The sequence below is a fragment of the Strix uralensis genome, chromosome 2, assembly GCF_047716275.1.
Source record: "Strix uralensis isolate ZFMK-TIS-50842 chromosome 2, bStrUra1, whole genome shotgun sequence".
Lineage (NCBI taxonomy): Eukaryota > Metazoa > Chordata > Aves > Strigiformes > Strigidae > Strix > Strix uralensis.
This window is the reverse complement of record NC_133973.1, coordinates 130,536,633-130,563,446: the sequence shown is the minus strand read 5'-3', so window position 1 is coordinate 130,563,446 and position 26,814 is coordinate 130,536,633. Positions and strand designations below refer to the sequence as shown.

General features: G+C 44.8%; 1 protein-coding gene across 4 annotated transcripts in view; it reads left to right on the top strand.

The window, feature by feature from the left end:
• RAB30 (RAB30, member RAS oncogene family) overlaps positions 1 to 26,814 on the top strand; it is a 59,046-nt gene that overhangs the window by 28,862 nt on the left and 3,370 nt on the right. Inside the window, exons 2-6 of one of the 4 annotated variants that reach the window (XR_012627734.1) lie at positions 7,084 to 7,184; positions 8,644 to 8,727; positions 14,025 to 14,208; positions 16,710 to 19,147; positions 20,807 to 25,331. Coding sequence is in view for 3 of the 4 variants with exons in the window: in XM_074860320.1 (XP_074716421.1) it covers positions 7,092 to 7,184; positions 8,644 to 8,727; positions 14,025 to 14,208; positions 16,710 to 16,960 (612 nt within the window). In the remaining variant the exon portion in view is untranslated. Of the gene's footprint in view, positions 1 to 528; positions 659 to 7,083; positions 7,185 to 8,643; positions 8,728 to 14,024; positions 14,209 to 16,709; positions 25,332 to 26,814 lie in introns of those variants that run through there. The other 3 variants (XM_074860321.1, XM_074860320.1, XM_074860322.1) reach the window with 3 other exon arrangements.

Sequence of the window (26,814 nt, the reverse complement as noted above, 5' to 3'; positions counted from 1 at the left end):
TCGCTTGCGTTAGTTTTTCGGGTGTCTTCACTGTATCGCTTGCCGAAGCTTCCCGCCTGCCGAAGCTTCTTGCCTGCACAGGGACCGGACCAACGGGACGCGACTGGACTCATGGTGGTGGTAATTAGTATTTCTGCTTCTCCTTTTTGTTTGCTTGCTTAGGTATTCTGACTTTTCCTTTCTTCTTCTCTCTGTCCTATCGCTATTATCAGTTATTTTGTGAAATAAAGCTTACAAGGTTGTACGGCCTCTTGGGATCGTTTAAGAACCCTCCCCGATATCGGATTGGGAAAACTTGATCTTAAATGTTTTTTCCAACCTAAATGATTCTATGATTTTCTAGCCATGCATGGGTCTGTATCACCTGGCTGCACTAAGCCTGCTCTGATTTGACCTGTTCTAATTTGAGGACAGTGGTCCCCTAACCATGGCTTATAAGCAGGACATGCCCACGAAACCTTCTGATGCTTCTTCAGGCTACAGGAAATGAAAATCCATGAGTGAGACTGGTGGGGAGAGAAGGTGATGTCGTGATGTGCAATGCAGTCCCCGCTCCAGTTGTTGCCTGGCCCTGTGGAGATGTGAACTGCTGCTCCATGACTCCTGCACCTCTAACTCAGAAGAGGACTGAGATACCATGGAGGTTTAGAAATAACAGGTTATTTCTGCTTTGTTCTTCTAAAATGAAGGTGTCAAAACATTCTTTAGACATGAAAGGTTTTTTGACTCAAAGGCTGTCCATTGTGTTTCCTGAGCACGTGTTATCTTATGATCTTCAGGGAGGGTAAAAGACAGGCAGAGGTTGGCACACCTTGCAGTTGGCTGAGAAAACTTGCTCTTTTGAAGTATCCCATTCCACTTTTGGATCCATGAGCCAAGAAAAAAGCTCTACAGAGAGATCTGGACAGACTGGAGCGATGGGCTAAGGTCAACTGTAGGAGTTTCAATAAGGCCAAATGCCGGGTGCCGCACTTGGGCCACAACAACCCCCAGCAGAGCTACAGGCTTGGGGAGGAGTGGCTGGAGAGCTGCCAGTCAGAGAGGGACCTGAGGGTGTTGATTGACAGCTGGCTGAACATGAGCCAGCAGTGTGCCCAGGTGGCCAAGAAGGCCAATGGCATCCTGGCTTGTATCAGCAATAGCGTGGCCAGCAGGGACAGGGAAGTGATCTCAGCCCTGTACTCGGCACTGGTGAGGCTGCACCTCGATGACTGTGTTCAGTTTTGGGCCCCTCACTCCAAAAAGGACATTGAATGACTTGAGCGTGTCCAGAGAAGGGCAACGAAGCTGGTGCAGGGTCTGGAGCACATGTCGTACGAGGAGCGGCTGAGGGAACTGGGGTTGTTTAGTCTGGAGAAGAGGAGGCTGAGGGGAGACCTCATCACCTTCTACAGCTACCTGAAAGGAGATTGCAGAGAACTGGGGATGAGCCTCTTTAACCAAGTAATAAGCGACAGGACAAGAGGTAATGGCCTCAAGTTGCACCAGGGAAGGCTTAGACTAGATACTAGGAAGTATTTCTTTTCAGAAGGGGTTATTAGGTGTTGGAATGGGCTGCCCAGGGCAGTGGTGGAGTCCCCATCCCTGGAGGTGTTTAAGAGTAGGGTCGACTTAGCGCTGAGGGATCTGGTGGAGTTGAGAACGGTCAGTGTTAGGTTAATGGTTGGACTAGATGATCTTCAAGGTCTTGTCCAACCTAGATGATTCTGTGATTCTGTGAAAACTGGGGCAAAATCATCATCATAGAGCCTGCTCTGATCATTCCCGGAGGTGGAAGGTTGTCTTAAACAAAGGAGTCAAGAGATGAAGTGCCAGATATGTCTTTATCAGTTAAAAACCTCACTCATACTTGCTGGTTGTTTTGTGCAAAGACTGGTGCTGGTGTAAAAGCTGATGAGGGACAGGCAGAATAGTGGTTTCATCTGTTTGAGGGAGAACTTGATCACTCCAAAGTCATTCATGTCTCCCAGGTAGTATTTGAACCTTTTGCATTGTGTTTCTGCCACTTAATTGATACCTAGAGGATGAGTTTGACATGGTCAGAGATGAAGAGGGACCCTCTGTGACCTTCCAAACTAATTGGTGACAAAACACTACAAAAATAAAATAATTGGTTCAGATTATAAACACTTAAGTAAACCAAAGTGGATCAGGGAGAGCTAAGAGGTGAATGGAGCAAATGCAGGGAGAGAATATCATGTAAGGGAATAAATGAAAACATACCTGGATATCTTATTCCCTGAAGCATGTATTTACTGTAAATAAACTCCTTGCCTTGTGACTTGAGGTGAACAAGAGAAGCAGGTGGGAATGTGTCTTTCTCCTCCATCATCTGTGCCGCTGTCCCACATCTACAGGCAGTGAAGAGCCCATGGCAGGGTGAAACAGAGGACCAAGTCCTGCTGACCACGCTATGGGAGAGTTTCTAGCAATCAAGACACTGTGAGAAATGGGAAGGACTGGTGTGCATCTGTCTTTGCAGCAGTGCTTGCTGCCTGGGGAAGGCAGCCCACAGCTTCTGTGTCTCCTTTTCAGGTGTCTCCATGGGAGCTGGAGCTTGTTTGTACAAGCCTGCATGGGGGAAAGGAGAGGTGAAAGCCCATGGCCCCTGTGCTTTTGTTGTGGGTGGATTTCACCAGTCTTTTGGCTGAATTAGAATTAATAATTGAAAAATACCAAGATCGTTTACCGTGTTGTCTTGCCCAAGTAAAGAAAACCAGCTAAGCCTAAAACATGTCCTGCCATCCCTCAGCTGCATTCCTGCTGATGGACCACCCCTCTGGGTGGTTGCCCTGCTTCAATTTACCCCTCCTGGCCCCTTGTTCCTGCCCACAGTGACCGTGCATGGAGCCATGTGATGGAGTGGAGCAGAGCAGCGACACAAGTGAAGTAAAACCCTGTGAAAGAGATCCCTGCAAGGCTGGTGGGAACAGCCTGGCAGAGGAGGGGGGGGGTGTGGGGGTGTGGGGGGTGGTGGTCATGAGCCACAGGGGCTGCTTGGGATGCAAGGTGTGTAAACCACCCCTGGCAAAAACAGCCGTGAAACCCAATTTTCTGCCCTGCTGCCAGCCTCAGGCTCTGCTCCTGCTTCATCTCATGATAGGGCATGTCTCTGTGCTGTAGCCAGCCCTGTTCATGGCTTAAATGAATGTGGTGAGGGGTGGCTGAGGCATGGACAGGCATCCCATCCCCTGCTCTTGCTGCAGGGTCTTGTCTCTGCCAAAGGGTGGGACAGGCAGCTGCAGTCCAGTGCTTTAAACCACTGCAGGGATGCAAGGCAGAGCCCTGCACCTGCAAACACAAGAAAACAGAAAGGAGAAAAAACCAACCCCACAAAAAACCCCAAGAAAACAAAAACAAACAAAAGTTGCACTCTGCAATTTTTTTAAGCATATAATTCAAAGTGTGATGTGTTGCTGAGATGCACATTCCCTAGCCGTGGCAAGCCGGGCAGAGGTTGAGACACATTTTTCTCTGGGGAGAGGGAGGGTTGCGTGAGCCTGAGTCAGCAGCAAAGGTCACTTGGCCGAGAGTCTTGGCTTGCAGGAGAAGATTTCGTAACAGTAACTGATGCAATGTTTCTGTGTTCAGCGCTGATGGCATGGTGGGTTAGTGTGTATGCACATCAGAGAGAAACACCAATTTGGGTGACTGGGGTGATAGGGCAGTGATGGTCAACCTCACCTGCCTGCTCCACCTCCTAAATCACTTCTCTCTCTTCCTTGTTGCTTCCATTGCTTTCTCCCCTCCTGTGTCCCCACTTTTGTGTCTCTTCAGTTCTGGCATTTAATTGCATCATTATGTTGTTTGGTTTATGGCCTTGGCTCATCTTCCAGTTCCCGTTTGAGGTCATTATCACATCTGATTAGTTTTGGAGCCTAATGAAGAGGATCAGACATAACTCTAGGGTATGTCCAAGCCATTTAGTGTTTCTGAGCATAAAGATCTGCAGAGGAAGTTTATTTTTAAGCTTCCTGAGAAGATAAATTTGAATTTTGGATTGTTTAGGGTACAAGTAATAGAACTGAAATCCCTCCAGGGGGGAGCAGTGCCCTCTGGGATTTGAAGCATGCCAGGAATAATTATCCAGTGCTGAGTAAGTCTTGTTAGTCTTGAAATAGCTTTTAGTAGATGATCATGTTTTTCTTCATGTTGGCTAGTGTGAAAGTTTGAAACCATACATTAACGTTTAGCCTTTATTGTAAGAGCACTGTCAACATGTTCTTAATACTGTTGTAATCCAGTCCCACTCTGGGAAAGCCAGGCATGGAGATACAAAACGATTACACAAAATAACCCCAGAAAATAAAAAAGGGCATTTTTTGAGGCTGCATTTTAAGGTCCCACTCTTTCACTGTATTAAGAGATAGGAGGGAGCTGCAAGGTCTTGCGTGTTGGAGCAAGGTGAGGTTAGAGCATCCTCGGGACAGCTCCAGCTGCTGCTGTTTGGTGCTGCTTTGCAGGGGACCATAGCTCCAGCTCAGCATAGCAGCAGCAGGGCAAGTGCTACACCGTCACTGGCCCAGGCGAAGTGACGTTATCTGTGTAGTGACTCAGCTGTGTCCCTGCTACCCATCTGCTGATGTGATGCAGATCATTAGTCACTAATTGCTGTGGTTACCCTTTTTTTAGGCTGCTGGAAAGGCCAAGGGTCACATAGACGTGAAGCAGCTGAGTCAGTCTTCCACCTCTTGCCTTCAGGTCCACCAGGCTCTCAGTGGTGCTTGGAGAGCTGTTTCAGTGTGCCCTGCCAGGCAGACCCAGACTGTCTCAGTTTTATCTTTTACTGTCTGGCTGTTTGACTATAAGCCTGTCGCAGCTGTATGGTGGGACCGGGGTCTGTAGCTGGGGCTTTCTGGTGTGCAGCCACAGCAGGGTGGCAATGAACCCTGCTCCCAAGGAAAGACCTTTGGAGGCAACGGGAGAGGGCACTCTGCCTTGGGGCTGAGCGTGGGAAGCTTGTTTTACCTGTGCTGCGTTTGCTCCCTTTGTCAGCTCTGTAAAAACCCTCTAAGCATTCTGGGGCTTCACTGAGGGTAGTAATTTCCTAATACTATTTTTCATTACTCTTTTCCCCCCACCCATCTCCTGTGCTTTCCATCTTTGGCTCTATCTCTTCATCCAGTGCCTAACCTGTAGGTACTGGTGGGTTAGGTACCATTGCTCAGGTATCAGCTTACCCAGTATTTCAACCAATGGCTTGTAAATCTTTATGGAAGTCTCTTATGCTGTTACTCCAGACCAGTTTTGAGAACAGGTCTTTGACACCACACATGGCCAGTCAGAGAGGGACCTGGGCGTGTTGATTGACAGCCAGCTGAACATGAGCTAGCAGTGTGCCCAGGTGGCCAAGAAGGCCAATGGCATCCTGGCTTGTATCAGAAATAGCGTGGCCAGCAGGGACAGGGAAGGGATCGTACCCCTGTACTCGGCACTGGTGAGGCCGCACCTCAATTACTGTGTTCAGTTTTGGGCCCCTCACTCCAAAAAGGACATTGAATGACTCGAGCGTGTCCAGAGAAGGGCAACGAAGCTGGTGCAGGGTCTGGAGCACATGTCGTACGAGGAGCGGCTGAGGGAACTGGGGTTGTTTAGTCTGGAGAAGAGGAGGCTGAGGGGAGACCTCATCACCTTCTACAGCTACCTGAAAGGAGGTTGCAGAGAGCTGGGGATGAGCCTCTTTAACCAAGTAACAAGCGATAAGACAAGAGGTAATGGCCTCAAGTTGCACCAGGGAAGGTTTAGACTAGATATTAGGAAGTATTTCTTTCCAGAAGGGGTTATTAGGTGTTGGAATGGGCTGCCCAGGGCAGTGGTGGAGTCCCCATCCCTGGAGGTGTTTAAGAGTAGGGTCGACTTAGCGCTGAGGGATCTGGTGGAGTTGAGAACGGTCAGTGTTAGGTTAATGGTTGAATTAGGTGATCTTCAAGGTCTTTTCCAACCTAGATAATTCTATATAATATCTGGGGGGTCCTGGACACAGCTGGGTTTGGACACTGCCCTTTTGCAGGTTTTTCTGTCTGTCTAAAATCTCCTAGTCTCTTCTGCCTGTTGTTGCTTTTCTTGAAGGTTACAGACCCCATCTCTGGTCACGATTTTGATGGTACCCGTGAGTGGACTGGAGATGGAGGTGTGGATACTCATCCCTCATGCCTTGCTCAGCTGCAGCAAACTGCATTTATCTGTTAGGTCCTTTCCATAGTTCGAGTGGCCTAAGGAGGCCCTGTAGGTCTTCCTCTGTGTAGACAACCCTGCCCATTCCCATGACATTGCTAAAACGTCAGTCTCTGCATCCTGCCAAGGAGGTTGGAGTTGGTGGAGGGATGTGTGCTGGGTTCTCCCACCAGGCTCCTCTGTGTTCACTTCCTATTTGAGCTTTACACCAAGCAAGCTACCCTCACAAAACTAAAGAAAATTATAGTAGTAGCAATACTCCTAATAACATCTATTATTTCTTTTTAAAAAAACTCTCTTACTGTACTTCATCCAAACTGTTACTCCACTCCCATCTACGATTTTAGCAAATGGGCTCATTTTGTCTTTAAGGCAAACGCTGCTGCTTTTATTTTATAACTATTTTAATTTCCTGATCTGTTCTGCCCTCATATGTGCCCTAGCTCTGCTCTGTGGGTACTTAGCGCCCACCTGGAGGAACTCATGGGGGGTTTCTGGGTATTGCTCTAACAAAAATAAATTATGCGATGCCCTTGGACAATGTGGCAAAGTCCACATTGGAGCTGATATAGTTAAAAGCGAAACAAACATTTGGGGAAACCTGGGAAATGGTGGCTTGGGCTCGTGGAGCGCTGCTTGGGAAGCTGAAAACTAGCATCTCTAATTCATGGGCAGCCAGGTGAGATGGTGCGAAAGCCAAAACGTGGCTGAGGTTTCGCAGCAGCTGACTTTGGACTATGTGGATGCCCCAGCTCAAAGTGGGAAGGTCTCTTCTCCCTTATCTGAGGAGCCATGCATGTGCCAGGAGACCTTTGTTCTGAATATTTGGAGGAACAACGTTCTGCCAGAATATAAGGGCATTTCCCCACGGCCTTGGTTCACGTGTTGCACTTTCTGTCTCTCTTGCAGCTGCGTAAATGAGTATGGAAGATTATGATTTCCTCTTCAAAATTGTTTTAATTGGCAACGCCGGTGTGGGGAAGACCTGCTTAGTCCGTCGCTTCACTCAGGTAAGGTTGGCTGCCTCTTGGACATGGGATATTGGGGTGGGGACAGCACTGGGATGGGAGAATGGAGCCTATAGCTGTGTGGTGAGGACTCTGCTGGTGTTGTGGCTCCAAATCATTTTGTTGTCCACACACTTGGTGTGTGCATCACCTATAGTGACATACTGGCACAGGCAGCACATCAGTATCTAATGGTCTACTTGGCCCTGTTGGGGATCTTGCGTTGGAGAAAGCTTATCCCTCTCTGAAGGTGGAAAGTCCCCTCTGAAAGCTGCTGGGATGACTCCTCCTGATTTGGAGGTGCTCTGGAGTGGTTATAAGGAACAGCATGTCTCCTAGAGTGCTCCTAAGTGCCTTCTCCCCCTTGCTGCACAAAGCTCTCCCTGTTATTTGTCATTAGCAGATAATTAAATAATCTGGGCCCTGGCCTGTCAATCCAGTGTCTTCTGTTAAACACCAGACCTTTTTTGTGGCAGAATAACAGGGAAAGGACCAGGCTTCTGTGATCTGGAGTAAGAGAAGGTTTTGCCTGATGCACTATAAAACATAAATTGGGGGATTTTTGTTGTAGTCTCCATTAGGAATTGTCAGCAGTTTTCCCCTTCACTGTTAATTTCAGTTTTAAAGTTGTGGTGATGTTAAACACTCTCCAACTGCATGTGACAGCTGGTGGCAATACACCTAGTCAATCCCAAAGGGTTAACCCCAAAAGTCTGTGGTCACTTCTGCTTGTGCTTTGACAGCACAGCTGCTGTAGGGAATGGATGTGCCCCAAAATCAACATGACTTTGTAGAGCTAGACACCAGAAATCAAAAAGCTCTATTTATTTTTTTGGTTTGTTTGCTGTTGCTTTTTTCCAATGGTGCTACAAAGACCACCAGCGTGATGCTGGTCCTTGCCATTGTTGTGGCACCAGTAAGTGGCTGGTTCCGTGCTTTGCTCCTGAAATGCTGTGCAGGGATATGACCCTGGTGCTGGGAGCTGCCAGAAATGCCTTCCCATGGCGTGGCGTGTGGTGGAGGGGAGAGGGAAGGTGTGAGGTTGCAGGAACAAAGGCATCTTGTCCCACACAGGCGCTACCATCTCTTTCAAGGCATTGGGAAGTGGGACAGAGGATCTCCATCTACCCTTCCCCCGCCTCTGCCAGCTGTGCAGAAGCGTAAGGGCTTTTCCCCTCCCTTTTTTCCTGTATGCATCCTCCTTTTCTTCTGTTTTCCCACCTCTCAAGTCAGCGATTTGCTACACAGCTAGGGACGCGTAGGCAATGAAAACACTGTGCGGTTGAACTTTTGTACTGGGGAAATGTCACATTTTCCTCTAGAAATATGATGGAAATAAGTGTCTAGGGAAGGGCGCAGGGAAGGAATAGTTTTGAGGATAGAAAAGGGTCAGAATTAGCACCCGGAGAGAGTTTTGTCTTGCTACAGAAAACTGCTTAATGAAATTCTTGTTTTCTTTCAGGGACTTTTCCCACCGGGTCAAGGAGCCACGATTGGGGTTGACTTTATGATTAAAACTGTGGAGATAAATGGTGAAAAAGTAAAGGTAGGAGCCTCATGGTTTTAAGTGTAAACTCATGTGGCAGTGTCATAGCTGAGGTTTCTTGCTGCAGCCCTCCCACTGCTGGAAGGCACATGGGGGAGCACAGGGCTGTCTGGCATGGCTCAGGCAGTGCTGGGTCTAACAATCGTTGTGCTCCTCCACAACCTCCATCAGGATCGTAACAGTGAACCTACTCTAAGGGAGAAAATAGAAAGGGGAGATCTTGCAAAACTCTGTCCTTGCTTAGGAGACAATAAAATCGTGCCTGGCTGGGGTTGAGAAAGCACAAAGAAGTGTTTCAGTGCAACTTCTGCTCACAGCATTTCTGGTAAGAAGAAATCTGTTGCATTCCCTCTGGGATATGCGTGATGACGGTCTTCTGTGAGCTCCCAAGATGGCCCTTGGGGAGAGCAGGCTTCTGGATTTGTGCAGTTCTGCACAACAAAGGCTCATCTTCCACTTCTGCTGAGTTACGGATTTGGGAGAAGAGAAGACTATCACAATACCGGTGCTTCAGTCAACAGGTTGAATTGAGAAGGGCAATGTCCTCCATATTATTAACTCTTTCACTCTCCAAAATAGGGTGGTTGCAACCAAACTGCTGCTGGGAAACTGTTCTTATCCTGTGCTGACTCCTAAACTGCCTGAGCATTGCTTGGCAGAGAGCTGCTTTGCCTGGGCCAAAACACACTGGGGGCCAATCTCATGCTCTAATGGGATCCATGGTTGCGTTGCAGCGCCCAGAGATGTTGGCTGGCGCCACTTTATTCATTAGTAGAGATTTTGCTAGACCTACTGTGATGTTCAAGAGATGAGAGAAGAGTATGGTTATCTGAGCCTCTAATGGTAAGGTGTCTGGAGTCCCTGACCTGCTCCTAGAATTACTCTGCCTACATTAAATCGAGGGGCCTCGAAGTGAAAAATAGTGGGTTTCCCCTTGCTGCCTTCATCAAATCTAGTAGTGAGCAACTAGGAGAGCAGCAGCAGTGGGACCATGGCTGGATGTGACATCTAGACCAGTTTTTAAGCTTGTGTAAGCGATGGGATGGAAACAGTAGACTTGTGCTGGTTTTCAGCCTTGGATTTTTTTAACCTTTATGTCAGCACAGAGAGATTTTTATGAAGGAAATCAGGTGGTGTATTTGTAAGTTTAGGACAGATTTTAAAAGCCATGATCATGTCAGCAGGCTGCCACCCCGCTGTGTGAGGAGATGTACAAACCTATGGCAAGTGATGGTCCTTGATCAGAAGACCTTCCAGTCTGAGCAGGTGAAGGACAAGAGGTGTGAATACCTTCACCTGATAAAGACAGAGTTAATATTCAGCACATGGCTGTGAAAGTGGGACAGAGCAGCAGGCAGGAAAGCAGTGAGGATCCTGTGTAGCCCCTGCGATGTTGGTGCTTAGTTCAGTGGTTGTGATGTTCATTAGCAGGTGTCTGGCATGGCAGGGTTGGTCAAGACACAGATGCTGCTTGTCCAGACTCCTTGGAAAGCAGAGATGCTTCTTTCAGCCAAAATCAGCTCCAGTGGAGCAGCTCAGAGAATCTAAGCTGGTAAATGGCTTAAGTATTGCACTGAAGGTGGAATTCTTTTTTTCCCTTATAAACCTGGCTTGAACTAGCTGTCTCAAAATTGTTTTGGTCAATGGAGAGAGAAAAGTAATCTTGAAGATGAATCCCATCCACTTTAGACACCTTTCCTTTCCAAGCACCTGGTTCCCTGTCAGGTACAGATGGAGCCTTAAAAACATTGCTTATATCTGAGGTCTGGTTTTTGGACAGATGAACTCACCCTAAGGATTTGTCTGTTTGACTTGTTGCTCCCATGACATAATCCTGTTTTAAGACTAGCTTGGACTGAGGATGCAAACTCCTTAAGAGAATGTTGGGAGCAGTTGTGCCAACATGGGCTGTCTAAGGGGCAAGGATGGTTTAGGGAAGCTTTACAAGCTAAATGAAAACTCATCAGTGTGGTAAACCCCTGCTGTTCTGCAAATGCCTGGTGAATGCACAAGTGTTCACCCAAGCAGCTCTCTTAATCACCTTGGGGCCGGCTTACGTTTCAGCCCCAATTGGTAGCTGGTATACCAGCTATATTTCACATAGCAAATAATCAGTTGATAAACCAAAATCCCTCTCCCAACCCCACCAGTGGAATAAATTAGAGTCACTGTTGCTCAGCCACAATGACCAAGCTTGGGAGGAAGCTTAGTATGATAGATCTGGGTGTTTGAATGAGCCTTCCAGCATCTGAAAGGCAAATGGATTTCTTTCAGGGAGTGATCTTACAGCCAAACTTTTTGAGTAAATGGTGCTAGTGAGAATAAACATTTAATGAGCAGGAAAAGGAATGAGTCAGAGCACAGAGCAATAAAAATGACATCTCAGTCAAACAAGGTGCTTCTCTCACTGTTAGCTCATTTAACAGTGCCCGAGCCATGACTCCACTTCTGTGCCGGGCAGCATCTGCTGCATGTTTGCTGGGATCCAGGATGAGAGAGCAGAGCTGTTTACCAAAAAGCTTTTCAGACTTGAAAATAAATTATAGATTTCTGGGGAAAAATACTTCCCAGCTTTCAAAATTGCATTTGAAAGTCTGTGGAGGGGGACTTGCAAGCATAAAAGCTGTGTGTGAGCCATATTGGATATGAGTGGCTACTAAAGCTTGCTGACAGATGAGCTGAGACAGCACTGTGCTGTTGAGGGGGCTTTTGATCTGCCTGGCCTTTCCTAATAAAACCAAAAATATGTATACCACCTGTACAAAGAGGCTACACAAATTTTAGCCAAGTAGAAAGCAGTTATGCAGGTCAAAGCTAAGCATCCTCAGTCCTGCAGACAGAGGGCTGTGCTATATGGACCTGTGATATTATTGCACTTGGTGGAAGTGTTCATATACATAAAGCTAAATCTATGTGCAAATGGTGGGAGAGTGGGAAACATCAGCTGGCTCCAAGAAGATAAACATCTAGGTTTTCTGGAGGCTGAGTCAGGCACTGTCCGTTGGGTTGTCTGAAAAAATGGTACAAGTAAAATGGTTGCTGTAAAATATTTTATTTGGCAGAAATAATCAGTGGGCTGAAGTGAGATGTGTATTCTGTGTGCAGGAAGAGTTTATCAGTGGCTGTAAGGTTGGGGGCTCTTTGCTGCTTTCTGCACCCAGTTCACAGGTAGACTCATGACTGCAGCCAATAAGAAAATAGCAGAGCAACAACAAAATTATCTGTATTTTTCCATATGCCAGAGTTTGGAGTTGGTTTTATAGAATCATAGAATGGTTTGAGTTGCAAGGCACCTTAAAGATCATCTAGTTCCAACGCCCCTGCCATGGGCAGGGACACCTTCCACTAGCCCAGGTTGCTCAAAGCCCCGTCCAACCTGGCCTTGAACCCTTCCAGGGAGGGGGCAGCCACAGCTTCTCTGGGCAACCTGTGCCAGTGTCTCACCACCCTCACAGGAAAGAATTTCTTCTTTATATCTAGTGTAAATCTGTGCTATTTGAGTTTAAAACCATTACCCCTTGTCTTGTTGCTATACTCCTTGATAGAGTCCCTCCCCATCTTTCCTGTACCCCCTTTAAGTACTGGGAGGCTGCTGTAAGGTCTCCCCAGAGCCTTCTCTTCTCCAGGCTGAACACCCCCAACTCTCTCAGCCTGTCCTCACAGGGAGGTGCTCCAGTCCCCTGATCATCTTTGTGGCCTCTTCTGGACCCGCTTGAGCAGATCCATGTCCTTCTTATGTTGGGGGCCCTAGAGCTGGACATAGCACTGCAGGTGGGGACTCACCAGAGCAGAGTAGAGGGAGAGAATCCCCAGCCTCGACCTGCTGGCCACACTTCTCTTGATGCAGCCCAGGATGCAGTTGGCTTTCTGGGCTGCGAGCACACGTTGTGGGCTCATAGTGAGTTTTTCATCCACTAATACCCCCAAATCCTTCTCCACAGGGCTGCTCTCAATCCACTCATCGCCCAGCCCGTGTTTGTGCTTGGGATTGCTTCGACCCATGTGCAGGACCTGGCAGTTGGCCTTGTTGAACTTCAGCAAATGCCATTTGTTTTAACAGGGTCTCGTTTGTTATCTGAATTTCATGTGCAAGTAATTTCACTTCTGGTTTTGTATGTCACTTCTGTAGGTGCCAGGTTCAGCCATTTAGACACAACTGTGCCAAGAGATTAAGCACAAAGGTGCCCAGGAGTTGTAAGCCAGCCACAAGTTACGTTCTCTGCAAAAATGTACTTTTTCAAAATCATACCCCACGTCTGAAAGCTTCTACTGGGAGCTCTCATTTCAAACTAACACATTTATGATGAGTATCTGGCATAGTTTGACTTTGGAACTGGGCAAGAATAAGGTTTTCTCTGTTACAGGCTGCTGAATATATGGAAAAAATCTCAAATACTTTAGCTTTTTCTTCCCAAAGTACACAGGATTCTGGCTGGAAATCATCCTTTCACATATTTAATTTCAGGGAGGGGTGCCTTAAAAAAATAGAAGCTGAAGCAGAGAAGTACTCTTTTATACTGAAATGGTTTAATTTAGGATGTTTGTTTCTTTGCCTTTTTGAAGAACTGAGGTTTTGATGACCCACCAAAAACTATCAGATGGTCATATTATAAAAACAGTATGAATTTAGTTTGTATTGGGAAATGTATGTTGTCTTCCTGGACGCAGAAGATTTGGCAAACACTCATGACCTCTTTGATACAGTTAAGGACATGTCAACCAGTTCTACATGTTGGGAAGGCAGGCAGCAAGAAACTGGGTGAGATGGCTGAAGCTGTAGAGAGGAAACGTGTTAGAGCCCTTGATCAGCCTTCAGCTGAACTCCTTGTTCAATCCTGTGGTTTCCACCCATCAGTGCATCCTCTCAGGATAACTATAACTAGTTTGGAGCTAGAGGAGAGACTTGCTTATTTCTTCTTGGGATGGATGGTGCTAGTTGGACTTCAGGGGCAGGAGTGACTTTCTCCCTCCAGCACCTGTGTTCTAACACCAGGCCAGGAGCTCTGTCCACAGCAGAGGGAGATGCTAGAAGCTGCATGAAAACCCGCAGACCTGCAGCTTCCAGGGGCCATCGGCAGCAGTGCCAGCTGACTTTGTGCCTTGCATTTCAATCCACAAGTGCAGAAACGGAAACAAAAAATTCTGGGGGAGGGGAAGCCAGAGGAGAGAAGAGCTAAGTGCTTTCCCAGCATTGGCTTTACCCTGAAGAGTTTTTATTTGATAGCAGCACTGTTTTGACCTAAAAAAAAAGTATTTTTTTTTTTTGCTTTTACCACCCTTGTTTCTTATGCCAAAAGCTGCAGATCTGGGACACAGCAGGACAAGAGCGATTCCGATCCATCACGCAGAGTTACTATCGCAGTGCTAATGCATTAATCTTGACCTACGACATTACCTGCGAAGAATCCTTCCGGTGTCTCCCTGAGTGGCTGCGAGAAATCGAGCAGTATGCCAGCAATAAGGTCATAACTGTGCTAGTGGGTAAGTGACAATCGTCCCTAGTGGAGTGGTGTGATGAGGGGGTGTGGTGGTTTAGCCCCTGCCGGGGTCTGAGACCACGTGGCCGCTGCCCCTCCACAACAAAGGGAGTGAAATACAAAGCCCCAAGACTGAACTAAGGAAAGGTTTAATACAACAGTGCAATAGCAACACAACAAACAACAGCAATAACAGTAATAGTGATAGCAATGAACAGAGCAAAAGAGCTACCAAATACAGCAGTTTGAAGCACGATGTACAAAACCACGAGTGCACCGCGCTCCGCGCCAGGAAAATGTGACCTGCCAGGATGTGACATCCGCATGGTATCTGAATAACCCGGCTAGAGCTCCCCCCCACTGCTGGGGAAACTTAACCCTATCCTGGTTAAACCAGGACAGGGGGTGAGCTGTGTGTGTCGAGGGCTTGGTGGCAGATGGAGGGAGATGTTAGCAGGAGGAAAACGTGTGTGAACTGGCGGTGTAGGATGTTTGAACTGGTACAGCAGATCTTCTTGCCAACCAGTTGTAACTGCAGGTCGGCTCAGGGTACAGCCAGTGTCTCCAACCCAGTGCTTGGACAGTTCCTTCTGCAGATAACCCCAAGATGCTGATTAGTGATGTTCAGGACACCACGGCCACTTCTTGAAGTGTGGTCCTGTCTCGGATCTAAGGCTGTTGCATGCAGAGGTGGATGCTTCCCACTGGTCCGTCCCATATGGGACTGAAGTGTTGATGGTGCAGCTACTAAATGAGCTAAGAATAGAGCAGTTTCCCTTGTGACTCCCAGCTTGGATCTCTACAAATATATGAGGATCTGCTCAAGCTGGTGATGGCTGCAGGTTGCTGTACCCTGTAGCTGTGGGACAAGCAGAGTCCTGTCTTGAGTGGGTCAGGATCTGGGAACAACATCAGGACGTGATGGTTGTGAGGATCATAGCATGCATAGGTAGGGCAGAGCTGGAAGACTGGATATTTTTGCATGGATTTTAGAGAAACTAAAAATAAATAACTGAATGTTATGCTAATCCGTCGAGCTTCAAATTAAACTAAAGCAGACCTCAGGCCATCTGCTACAAGCAAGGTGAACGTTATTTTGCCTACCTGTGGTTTTCCATGCTCTGCTATCAGCATCTGATAGTCAGGACTTGGCTCTTTAAAAGCCCAAGAACATATAAAGAACAATGGAAAAATAACTCGGGGAAAGCCAAAAAGTTTCATGCTGCAGTGTTCATATCACCTTTAATAGCTTGCTGTTTAAAAGAAAAAATCTAGAGGATTGTAAAATGTGTTTAAGGTGGCTTTAAAAATCTTTCAAGCTTTACATGCCCCAGTGGTATTGCTGGTGAGCCTTGGGATTTATGGAGCTTCCATACAAGAAACTCCTACTCCACGAGAAGGGTATGGCACATGTACAAATGGCACAGAAATAATTAATATATGACTAACAAATGTATACCAGATTTTTTTAGATAACACTAAGTTGATTATCAACATCTACAGCACAAAGTATAAATGATGTCATAACACACACTTTGAAGATGGTGACACTCATAAACTGCTTGTGTTGAGTGATAATTTGTTCAGAAAGTTAACTTCAGTGTATACAGCATGTCCAAGAAACTGCTTTATCAGGAAAGAAAGAGGATCTCATCTGAGAGGAGGGCAATGAGATGTGGCTTGCCAGTGGAAGCGCAGTCTTTTCCTCCCACTAGTTCTCACAAAATTGCTGGTAGAAGTGAGGCCAGGAAATGTTTCCTCCTGAATCTGCCTGGACCACACCCCTCTGTTATTGTAGGTCCTGGTCTGTTATCTTCTGTAAGATTAATTTATGGCAAAAACATCATGTTTGAAGTTAAGTGGCTGGTAATATATGTAATCATATCAGATTATGTTGGGTATAATCATATCAGATGCTTGCTTGAGGGTTTAATCAACTCTCAGCTAAACCATCCTCTCAGAAGGAAGGAGCTGGTTTCTTGCCCCACCTCGCTTTGCGGGTGCCCCCCAAGCCTGTCCCTCCTCCAGCCTCAACAGCCAAATCCTTCATGGGAATATTGAAATAGGAAAGTTGCCTTCCATGCCAGACTTCTTTTAAAGCTTGTAATGACATGAGAAATACCACGTTTAGTGTCTTGTATGCTGTAATTGACATTTTAAGTGCTCCTCAGAGGAAGACAGGAGAATTTTCAATAGATATTAAAATGAAAATCCTTTAATGTTGGTTGATAGCAGCAAACAGATACACTGGTGCTAAATTAAAGCTAACTGACTTGAATGTTCACAGGGCATATTCCATTAAATGAGCTGATATTAAATGAACTTGGTTGCTTGTATCAGGGAATCCATTATTTGGAGAGGAGAGCAAGCACTAAGAGTTTCACATCAAAACCACCGTCCATACATCTGTACAACACCAAACTCTTCTTTATCCCTTATCAACCTCTGTTTATCTTGTTTTGGAATTCAAATTAATTTCTTTTCTAAAATATTTTATCAATGCAGGTAATAAGATTGATTTAGCTGATAAGAGGGAAGTCTCCCAGCAAAGAGCTGCAGAGTTTTCTGAAGCACAGGACATGTACTATCTGGAAACCTCAGCAAAAGAATCGGATAATGTGGAAAAACTCTTCCTGGACTTGGCCTGCCGGTTGATCAGTGAGGCACGACAGAATACCCTTGTGAACAATGTCTCATCCCCTTTACCAGGAGAGGGGAAAAGTATCAGCTACTTGACTTGCTGTAATTTTAATTAAAGAGCTGGCATGTGATTCTTCCTTCCACCATGGACCAAGAGGATTTTTTTTTTTGGCTGGGATTTATCTATTTGAAGGGAATTCCTGCCACTTTGACCCGTCTGACTTGCCTTGAGTCAGGTTGCAGACCTGGAAGCACAGCAGGCTGACAGCTCCTGCTGCATGGCAACATAGCAGAATATAACACGAGTTAAATTTTGTTTTTCTTGCAGTCTCTGGAGTGGGTTAGGAAATGAAGAGTTGCACAAGTGCTTCATGTCATGCAGAACGTGAGCTATTGTATTTCCTTCTATAAGAGACTAGAGCAGCCTCTCTTGAAGATACTGGAGAGATCAAAATCTCTCGTATAGAACAATGTGTTTGGTCCTTTTTAAAATAAATAAAAAGAGAAAACCAACAATGAACACTGACCCTGGACTACACTGGCAATCTTTTGGGCTGCCAGTGAGCGAGCTCTTAGGACATGTACATAGTGTCTGCCCGCACATCTTCATGGAGGACTCTGGTGTTTGAAATAGTGTTATGTCTTTCATCTACAGGCACTTTCATGAACATGAAATTTAAAAAAAAAAAGTTACATGTATCAACATTTTCAAGATTTAAGAAAACATGGATACAGTTCAGTTGCTCCCTTTGGTGCTAGAAGTTCAGCAAATATTCCATAGACCAAACGTAGTCTTACTACATTACTGTTCTCTGAATGTGTAACTTAGACTGATTAGGAAAAAACACTAATAAGCACTGTTCATAAAAATAAAAAAATCTCGTTACCTCTTTTTCTAGGCCTGACCGTAGTGGGAAAGGACCGTGCTTCTTTGATATCCAACACAGGATGAAAAGACTTTCCAGAAATGAAAAAAAAAAAAAAAAAAAAATTAACTGTTCCTCTTCTAATTAGTAATGTCCTAAGGTGAAAAATTAGCCTTTGAAAAGGTTATTATTTGTGGAGTTTGAAAAAGCATACCAGACACGATCAAAATCTTGTGTGTGCATGGATTGTGTTTAAGGGTTCAAAGAGCACAGTTTGAAGTGGCAGTCTGCAATATGTCTGGCTTAAAAATAAAGCTTGTAGATACAGTTCTTGTTGAAAGGCAGACATACAATTTTGTAGACTTTTTTTTTAACGCTAAGTGGAAATAGTGACGGGTTACAAGTGGTATCATTCTGTGTGTGACCCATCCAGTACTCACCTTGTGGAACTGCTCTCTAAGATGCTCTTGAAGGTATCTTCTTGGCATCCAGTCTCTCTGCTAGTGTAGCTTTCAAGTTCAGGGCTGTAGAGTCACTTAATTTACTTGATGCTTTGTACTCTTAATCCCAGACTCCAGTGTATGTGTAACTGTTTAGGCAATTTCTTTCCACGAAACCCCTGAAGTGGACGTGCTATGGAGTTTGCGATGTTATTACACCTCTAGTGCCATATGCGAATAATGCATTGCAGATTTACATGTTGATGTTCAAGTGAAAGATAGTGAATGCGCAAATGAAAAATTATATTTAGAAGTTTGAGTTCGGTTTAGCTAATCTGGATAAATCTCTCCTGACAATTACATGGCTGTGATATGCTGTAATTTAAACAATATTATTTGGCTTTCACTGAAGATTATAACAGAGCTTTTGTATTGACATAAAAAGCTGCCAGTAAGTACTTCTTGAAAAGAATAACAATTAAAAAAAAAAGGCATTTTAAAATGCTTTTTCACATTTTCCTGGAAAGACTTCTTCGGGCTGTATCATGTTGTGCCTTTGATCTGTAATGGGGAGCTGACTCTGTGTCAGAGAGGGGGGATCAGTGTGTCATATGTCCATTTTTAATATGTTCTTGCTATTTTTTAGGTCACTTTCTTATTTTGTGACTAGTGGTAAAAAGGACGATGTAGAAGTTGTGGTACAAGGCTTGTTTGTCATTTAGGTAACACTTAGCAAAGAGCTTCTGTAAGTGGGAGATGTTGGGGGACATGTCATCTGCTGTGCTGGCCTGGTCCATTTTCAGTCTCTGCTCATGGTGTAGTCCAGAGGATTTAGAAATGTGTGGGACTTGGTGGCTCCTGCTATGGTGGACAGTGTGGTACAGCCTGTGCTGAAGAGCAAGGTGTCTTGAGCATTCCTCAAATTGCCAAATGCAGCTTCATTTGAGCTTGTGAAGACCGCCCAACTCTGAGAGAGCTGATTCCACATGGCTTTTAGGTAATTGTTTAGAGCAAGGCTCAGGGTGTTACATGTAAGGTAACACTCAAGTTAAAAATCAGTACTGTGACTATTCCATTTGTAAAAGCTCTTACTCTCCAGATGCTGGACTTGTCAGCATAGAATTGATAACAAATAGGGCAAGGCTGTTTGAGTTAATCCAGGAAGAAGGAGACTGCTCACTAAAACACCTGTGGGTTCCTCAGTCTGATTTCCAAAAGCATCAAAGCTGTGCAGGTACTTCTCATTCCTGCTGAGTACCACTGTAAATGCATGTTGAAGTGCTCCTTACATCACTTCTGGAGGTTGAACTCTAATGCATTATCATGACTAAAGCTGAACTGGTCAAATAGCAGAAACTGTTTTTATTTTCTTAAATATTCACTTTGAGGTTTCTAGAAGGCTAAGTCTCTTTTTCCAGTGCTTTCCTAACCTGTAGGTGACTATTTTGGAGACTAGCAGCCTACTAGCAACCTTGAAGCATTGGTTCTTTTTATTGCTAGCAAATCTTCTCCATGTAAGGACTCCATCTCCAGACAGTGATGTGCTTTTGCAGGCTTGGAGGGGGGGGCAGGGGGATGGAGTGCTGCATTTGGGCTGATGTTACAGTGAAGTATCTGACTTGTCCAGGAACAAATCTGAACTGATTCCTTTCAAGGTTTAGTCTGTGTAGACTTAAAAAGTTGAAAGGAAACAATGATGGTATGTGCAAAACATCATAAGGTCATAAGCCAAAGCTGTAGTTTAAAACTCTGCTCTTTCTGCAGTTAACAAACACTACCTGTTGAAGAAGTGATGTTTTATTGTAGTAATTCCTTTGCAGGAGTTATTTTTGTACACCTTTGAATATCTCTGTATTGCATACAACCCACTTCTCTGTGTAGAACTGAGGGCTTATCTTCTCTCCTGCAGTCTGGTCCACTGCTTGAAGGCTTTCCAACTAGAAGAGGAGCTTTATCAACTGCTAGTGACAGCTTAGTGCTGTGGCATAGTGGTCAAAGTCTTGAAAAATAAAAGGAGATTCAAAAAATACAGATCTCAATTATTTGACAATCAGCTCTCCAACTATGGCCAACACCTTGCTAGATGAGGGGATTTTTGAGAGAACTGTCAGTAAAAGCCTTGTGCTTGCTGGGTTGAGTGTCCAAAAGCCATGCAGAATTGATGTAACGGGACCAAATTTGACTGGAAATGTTCTCTACTATCAAGAGAGCAAAGCATTGCTTTTAGTGTGGTTGCTAGATTTTGATGTGTTTTCAGGGTGATATATTCACAGCCATGGAGTAATAGTCTTATTGCTGGGTTAATACTAATTTTTATATCAGTCCCATAATGAGACCTTTTCTTAAAAATTTTTACCACAGTGAGTAGGTCCAAGCAGAAGCCAATATTGGATGGTCAACAGATGTTTGCTTTATCTAACAAACCTGTTTGTAGAGATTAGTAACAGCATCTCCAGAAAACTCGGATGGTCTAAACTCTGTTTTCCAGTTCAGCCATGGATTCAGTCAGGACGATCTTGAGTAAACCACCAAACGTTCTGTGCTGCAGACCACTGTATGTGAAGTACTTGCTGGTATTTTGTGTTGGGTATTTACACTGCAAGTTTGCTGGGACAAGTCATGACTCCCTTCTGTTTCTATTTGTATTCTCCATCAGAGACCAAGTGCTGGGGGAAGAAAAACCCCTTCAGGTCAGAGTTATGATGGAAAAAGTAAAGTTATGAACTCTGTAAAGAAGGGGACACTGTGTGCCTCTTCCTACCTCTAACACTGAAGTCCTGATTTGATCTACAGGTGAGTTGTTTGAGCATGCAGTCAGACATGTGTTTGTGCTGAATGCTAAATGGCTTTGTGATCATTATTTAATGAAAACCACACATGACAAATTGTCAGGCAAGATACTTTGTTCTTTGCTGTAGAATGAAACAGCCCTTAAAATCTGTCAGCCTGCTGGTGCTGTTTGTCTTTCTGGAAATAGCTCTATTGGTAACAGTTGGCTCCTGCTAGTCTAGGTTTAGTGGTTAATGGCTATTGAATTCCTTCAGCAGCAGTAATAACAGCAGCAGACTGAGGCTGACACAGGAGACAGTGATTTGAAAAGAGGGAAAGTCGAAAGTAGTGATGCAGAAGCATGGTGGGTGCACACACGTGGGACAAGAGGCTTTCCTGAGCTTTCGCTGACAAGGGATGCAATTATAGTCAGACCCACTGGGTTCTGCCTTGTTCATTATCCCTAAGGACTGCTGTTTGCTCAGCTGCTTTTCCACTTGTCTTCTCTTTTCGGTATGAAGAACTGTATAAATCAGGCTGAGACGTTGAGCTGGCATGATTTCTGTAGTCAGAGACTGAATTTAGTTGGAAAATAGGTGAAATTCTCCAGCTATTAAAATAGGCGGAGCAAATGTGCATGACACACTGCCCTTAGGGGACCTGTAGTGCCATTGTGGTCGGATATGGCTGGAGATGCTGTCACAGAAACCCTCTCCTGGCTGTGGGGCAGACTGAGTGCTGTAGCCCTTTGTGCAAGGGGGAAGATGACTGTGTGGAGCAAAAAATGCAAAGGAAAGAGATGGTTCTACTCGCTCAGCATTTTCTCAGTCCCATCCTCTTTTAAAAAATGCATCTATGACTTAGATTTTGATTGCTCTGGAGCTTAAGGGATGCTTGAATTTGAGTCTTTTCTGAAATTCTGTGTTCTTTTGCTTTAAATATCAAAGCACCCAATATCCTTATATGGGTTGCTTGTACCAACAAAGACCTTTTTGAGTTAATTCAGTTAGAAAAAGGTGTTTCTAGAGGACACTTTGTGAATTCCTAATGAACAAGTATGGAAACTCTCTGAAATGTTGATGTTCATAAGGGCTCACCAGAAAACCCACTGGAGCCAAAGGAAATACTCTAATCAATTCTAGCAGTGAAAACCTTGTGAAAGATGTTACATCAAAATGTTTTCTTCCTCCGTTTATAAACTGTATTTGCTTGTCTGAACAAACTTGGCTCTTGAGACCACCTTTTTTCCTTGCATCAAGTCTGTCCTCTTGTTGCGGTAGGTAATAATTGTTCTAGTTACTGTTCACAAGCAGCAAAGGATCATAATTTTGAAGGACAGTCTTGACGTCTTATGATGATGAGTGGTGGGGAAACACTAGCTTGACTTCTCTGCAAGCGAGTAGTACATCCTAAGCAAAGCACCCTCAACTGGAACTGGTCATGTCTTTGAAATGTGATCATCCACTCGAGCTGCAGTTAAATGTACTGTAAAGGTTACATATCTCACATCTGCCTCAGTTTAGGATTTATCTTGGCTAGGAAAATAGACAACAGGGTAATCACGCTGATGGTGATGCAAGGCTCCCAAAGTAGCCCGCTGCATTGTTTTGACTTACCTCGCTAATCACCACCTCACTAAACTGACCCAAAGTCTCCTTTGCTGTACTGGACTATATCCAGTCGAGAGAGATTGCTGGCTGTCATCACCCATAGATGCCATCACACCCTTTCCCCTCATGTGAATAAGCTGTAACTTAAACCAGAAGTAAAAGCTATGCCATGTGAGTTGAGGGTGTTTGGTTTTTTTCCAAGTGGGAGCCACAGATCCAGGAAAAACCCCTCATTTCTGATGCTTGCCCCTCCAAATACAGTCAGCTGGGTACCTGGAGAAAGATAACCCAGATATAGCAGAAACTGAGATGGCAATGAAGTGTAATTTAGGCTGCAAATGTTATCAGTGAAAAATTAGACTGGTTTAGCAGGGTTAACAGCGCAGCTCATCTGTCTGGATAAACAGGAGCTGGCTGTACTGCACTCGGAGATTGTCTCTGTTTTCACATTAATAACTAGCTATTAGCACTTCCTGGATGTGATCCCATTTGTTGAACCAGTTACCCTTTTCCAGCAAGCTCGGAAGATAATTTTAGCTCTGGTTAGTGCTCAAGAAGCAGATGCCACCTTTACCTTTGCACCTTTGCTTTTTCCACAACGGCTTATCTTGGGGTAACATTCCCAAGGACAGGCATGCTTGTGGGTGTACTGTGGTGGTGGTGTCCCTGCCAAGCATCTTCTGGAGTCCAGCCCTGGTCCGCAGGCACCTGACATGGCCCAAACCTGTGTCAGTCATGGTTTTAGTTGTGCATGGTTCCCTGGGGGAGAGGGGATGTTAAAATTATTCTTATGCTTGCATTGGCAGTGATCAAGGGCCCTGGTGTCACGTGAATGCAAACCGCAGAGCTTTTCAAAGTCTGATTCCTCTAGTACCTTTCATCCATGAATCTGCTCCTTCCCAATACTGCTCATGCCTCAAGCACTGTGGGGGTCTCAGGCTGGAAACAATCCTGGTTGTATGAAACACTAGATCTGACTCCTGCTTTAGCTTGAAGGAAGAGCATCCGTGGCCTGTCTTCTGTGCCACCTTGAGTTTCTTACTATGAACATAAACCTAACTAATTTGATAAGCCCATTCTCAGCCAAGGCACCCTGTAAGGAATGTTTCCCTTCTTATGGGACCAGTACAAGAGATTTAGATGTTAAGAATCGGTGGGGGTTTGGTGCGAGTAAATCTCCAGTGAGCAGGTGGATGCTGCTCTCCATCCAGGGAGACTTATGGCCATTGTGGAAGAGGAGAGTCATTCTGAGCTGTCAGTTGGGTGGTGGTGTGAATATCTCCGAGGGTCTGAGTTGCATCACTGGCACGAGCTTCAGTAATGTAATGGCCGCAGTGTCCCCAGCAGTCAAGCCTTTACTGAGGGGGAAGCAAAAGAGCAGGAAATGCTGTTTTGACATTTTAATGGAGTGAGAATAAAATGTTTAGTCTGTAGTGGGGCGAGCTGCCATGATTTCAGGCACTGCCATTGCTTCAACTCTTGCAGACTGGAAGAAAGCCTTACTGCTGGCCCCCAAGTACAGTCAGCACTGAAGGGGAAAAAGTAACTTCTTAAGCCAACGTTTGGGGGGAGAAAAGGCCATCTAATGAGAGTATGGAGGAAGCCCAGAGTTTGTTGCTATGCTAGTTTGGAGTGACAAGTACATCTCTGGATATTAGAGAAGTAGTTTAAAATGTGCCATGGTTTTTAGCATAATAAGATGCACTGCAGATATGTCACATCCATTTTATTCCCCACAGCTGTTTACAAAAGGAAAAAAAACCCACCACCCTGAGATTGGAGCAGCTGCAGTCACTCAGCTGTCAATATGGGACAAGGCTCTTTCTGCTCCTCTTTTATTTCCACTTCACTCTGTTCTGCACATATTTGGCTGTTCTGTGAATTTGCAGATCATGAAATTTTTTTCAAACTGCCTTTGATCTATACAGAAAGACTCACCCAGCTCTCATTTGAATTCATTAATACTTTGAGTAGGCATTTTAATTTTATGTTTACTGGCTTGTTTCCCTTTGTAATGTTATCTGACAAGTTCATTGTGCGCTGCATTACCTTTAGGTTTTTGAGTCTAAAATGTTTCCTCTTTCCTGAAAGCTATGATCATTTTTAGAGATGTTTATAAAGGCATCTTCATTTCCTCAGGAGAAAACCTGAATTACTCTCAGCTTTGATTACTAGCAAATCAATATTGAAGCACGTAATTTTTTTTACAGCACGAACAGAGTATGTTTTATACCATCAACTGTAGTTTGAATTGTAGTTTAAAAACCTGGTTAAGTACTAAAAGCAGCATTTTGTTTGCAAGTTCCATGCCAGGGAAAGCATTAAAGGAATTTCCTGGGTTGGAGTTTTTCCCACAAAAGTCTGCTGTGTTTTCCCCAACAATAGTGAATTTAGCACAATGTACATAATTTTAGCAAGAATCCTGCTTCCTAAACATGTGGTCAGAAGGATGAGGAGAGGATGTGTTTCTTGTTGATCAAGCACAACTGTTTCAGTGGAGAAAATGCACTACAGCTGGCCAGACCATTGATCTTGAGCTGCTGGGGTAGTGCTGTCTTTGGGAAGGGTATAGGTGTTAGCAAATCACCAAACTGTGAATCATTGACTGTCAGAAGCATTTGGCTTGTCTGTTTCTTAAGTTCTTGTGGTCAAGTGTGGTACAGTGGGGTTGAGAAAGGAATGTATTTTGGATGACCAGGATGACGAATGTATGATGCTTCATGTTTATTTGTAATGTCCTTTTTATACTTAGAAATTGCTTACATATGTATCTGTATGTAAATAAATGTTTAATCCTTTCCACTTGGTGTTTAAAGTGCTTGATTTGTTTGTTTTTTGATTTGAACTGCAAAGTTGCCTTAAAAATATGTACTTGACATGATTTAATGTCAGACCAACAAATGAATGGCTGCTAAGGATTTTCTGCTTGGCTTGAGCATGCCAAGGCTCTTACAGCATTGGGACCTCACAAGAAGAGCAAAAGTAGAGCTGCTGTCCATGGGAGCAATGTCACTTCGCACAAGAATGAAGAAAAAGTTTACTCAAAACAAGAGATAGCGTAGCAGTTTGAAAGGCCAAAGAAATGCCGGCATCAGTCACTAGAGGGTGGTCTTTGACAGAGGTACCATCTTCACTCACTGTCATTGCAAACCTGTAGCTGGTTAAACTCTTGTTCTAGCAAGATGCTAGATTTGTGTTGGATGGAGATGATGGTTGGATGCTTCAGTTGTCTTTTATTTGTCCCAGTGCCTTTTTTTTTTTTTTTTTTAATGCTAGCTCTTCTCTTCATCCTTCACCTTGCTCTTTTCGTGCTCGTAGAACTCTACTGGAGTTTCCCAATGACCTGTTGTTCTGGGGGCCTAGAGTCTTTTTGGACAAGATCTCCCATTTTAAGCCTTTAGTCTTTTGGTCAATAAATAGTTTGTGCTCTGACTCATTCTGGGGATCAGGTTTCTTCCCCAGTGCTCTGCTCCACATCAAAGATGACTTCTGCTAACACTTACACTGAGAAATGAGCTGTGAAGCTTGAAGACACCATGTGTCTTTTATTGCCTCTTACCCTGACCTTGAAGCTCCTTCCTTGGTAAGTGTCTGACATGAGGGTTGGACCATCTGCTCTGTGTTCCCCAGGAAGCTGGCAGTTTGAGTCGGTGATAAAACAGAAAGGTATTTGTAGAGGGAAAAGTTCCTGTATGCTTGTATAGTAGGAACTTGGCAAAGGGAGGGGAATAAAACATCTTCAAAGCTCAGGAAGCTTGGACATTGATTATTTACTGAAAGAGGGCTGGAATGTGTTGCCTGGGGGGGTGATGGCTGGAGAAGCCAGACCAAGTTCTTCCTGGGGAAAGGTAAGGGGCAGGTGAAGAGTGGCAGCTCTTCCTTGCGAGGAGCATGTAACAGGTGGGCTCTGCAACCCTCCCCTTCTTGTTCAGCAGGCGTAGCAGCAGGGGCACAGCCTGTGCCAGGCTTTGCTGTGGGTAAAAGGATTGTAGAAGTGTGAAGGCTCCCTGCAAAAAGGGAACAAACTGCCCAGAGAAAGAAATGCAAGACTGACAGACTACAGGAGCAAAACTAAGACAGGTTACTGCCTCTCTTCCATCTTCTCATGTACAAAGTCTTCTTACTGAGCCCTCGGGGAGCTCTGCCCAGAATATGTCATCTTGCTGACAGGGGCCTGTCACACACAGTACTTTCTGGTCTATATGTGCAGTCCTCTCACACAAAGCACAGGAGATCTGACTGCCCTGCATTAATTTCAATGATACCGTACAGACAGTCCTACCTA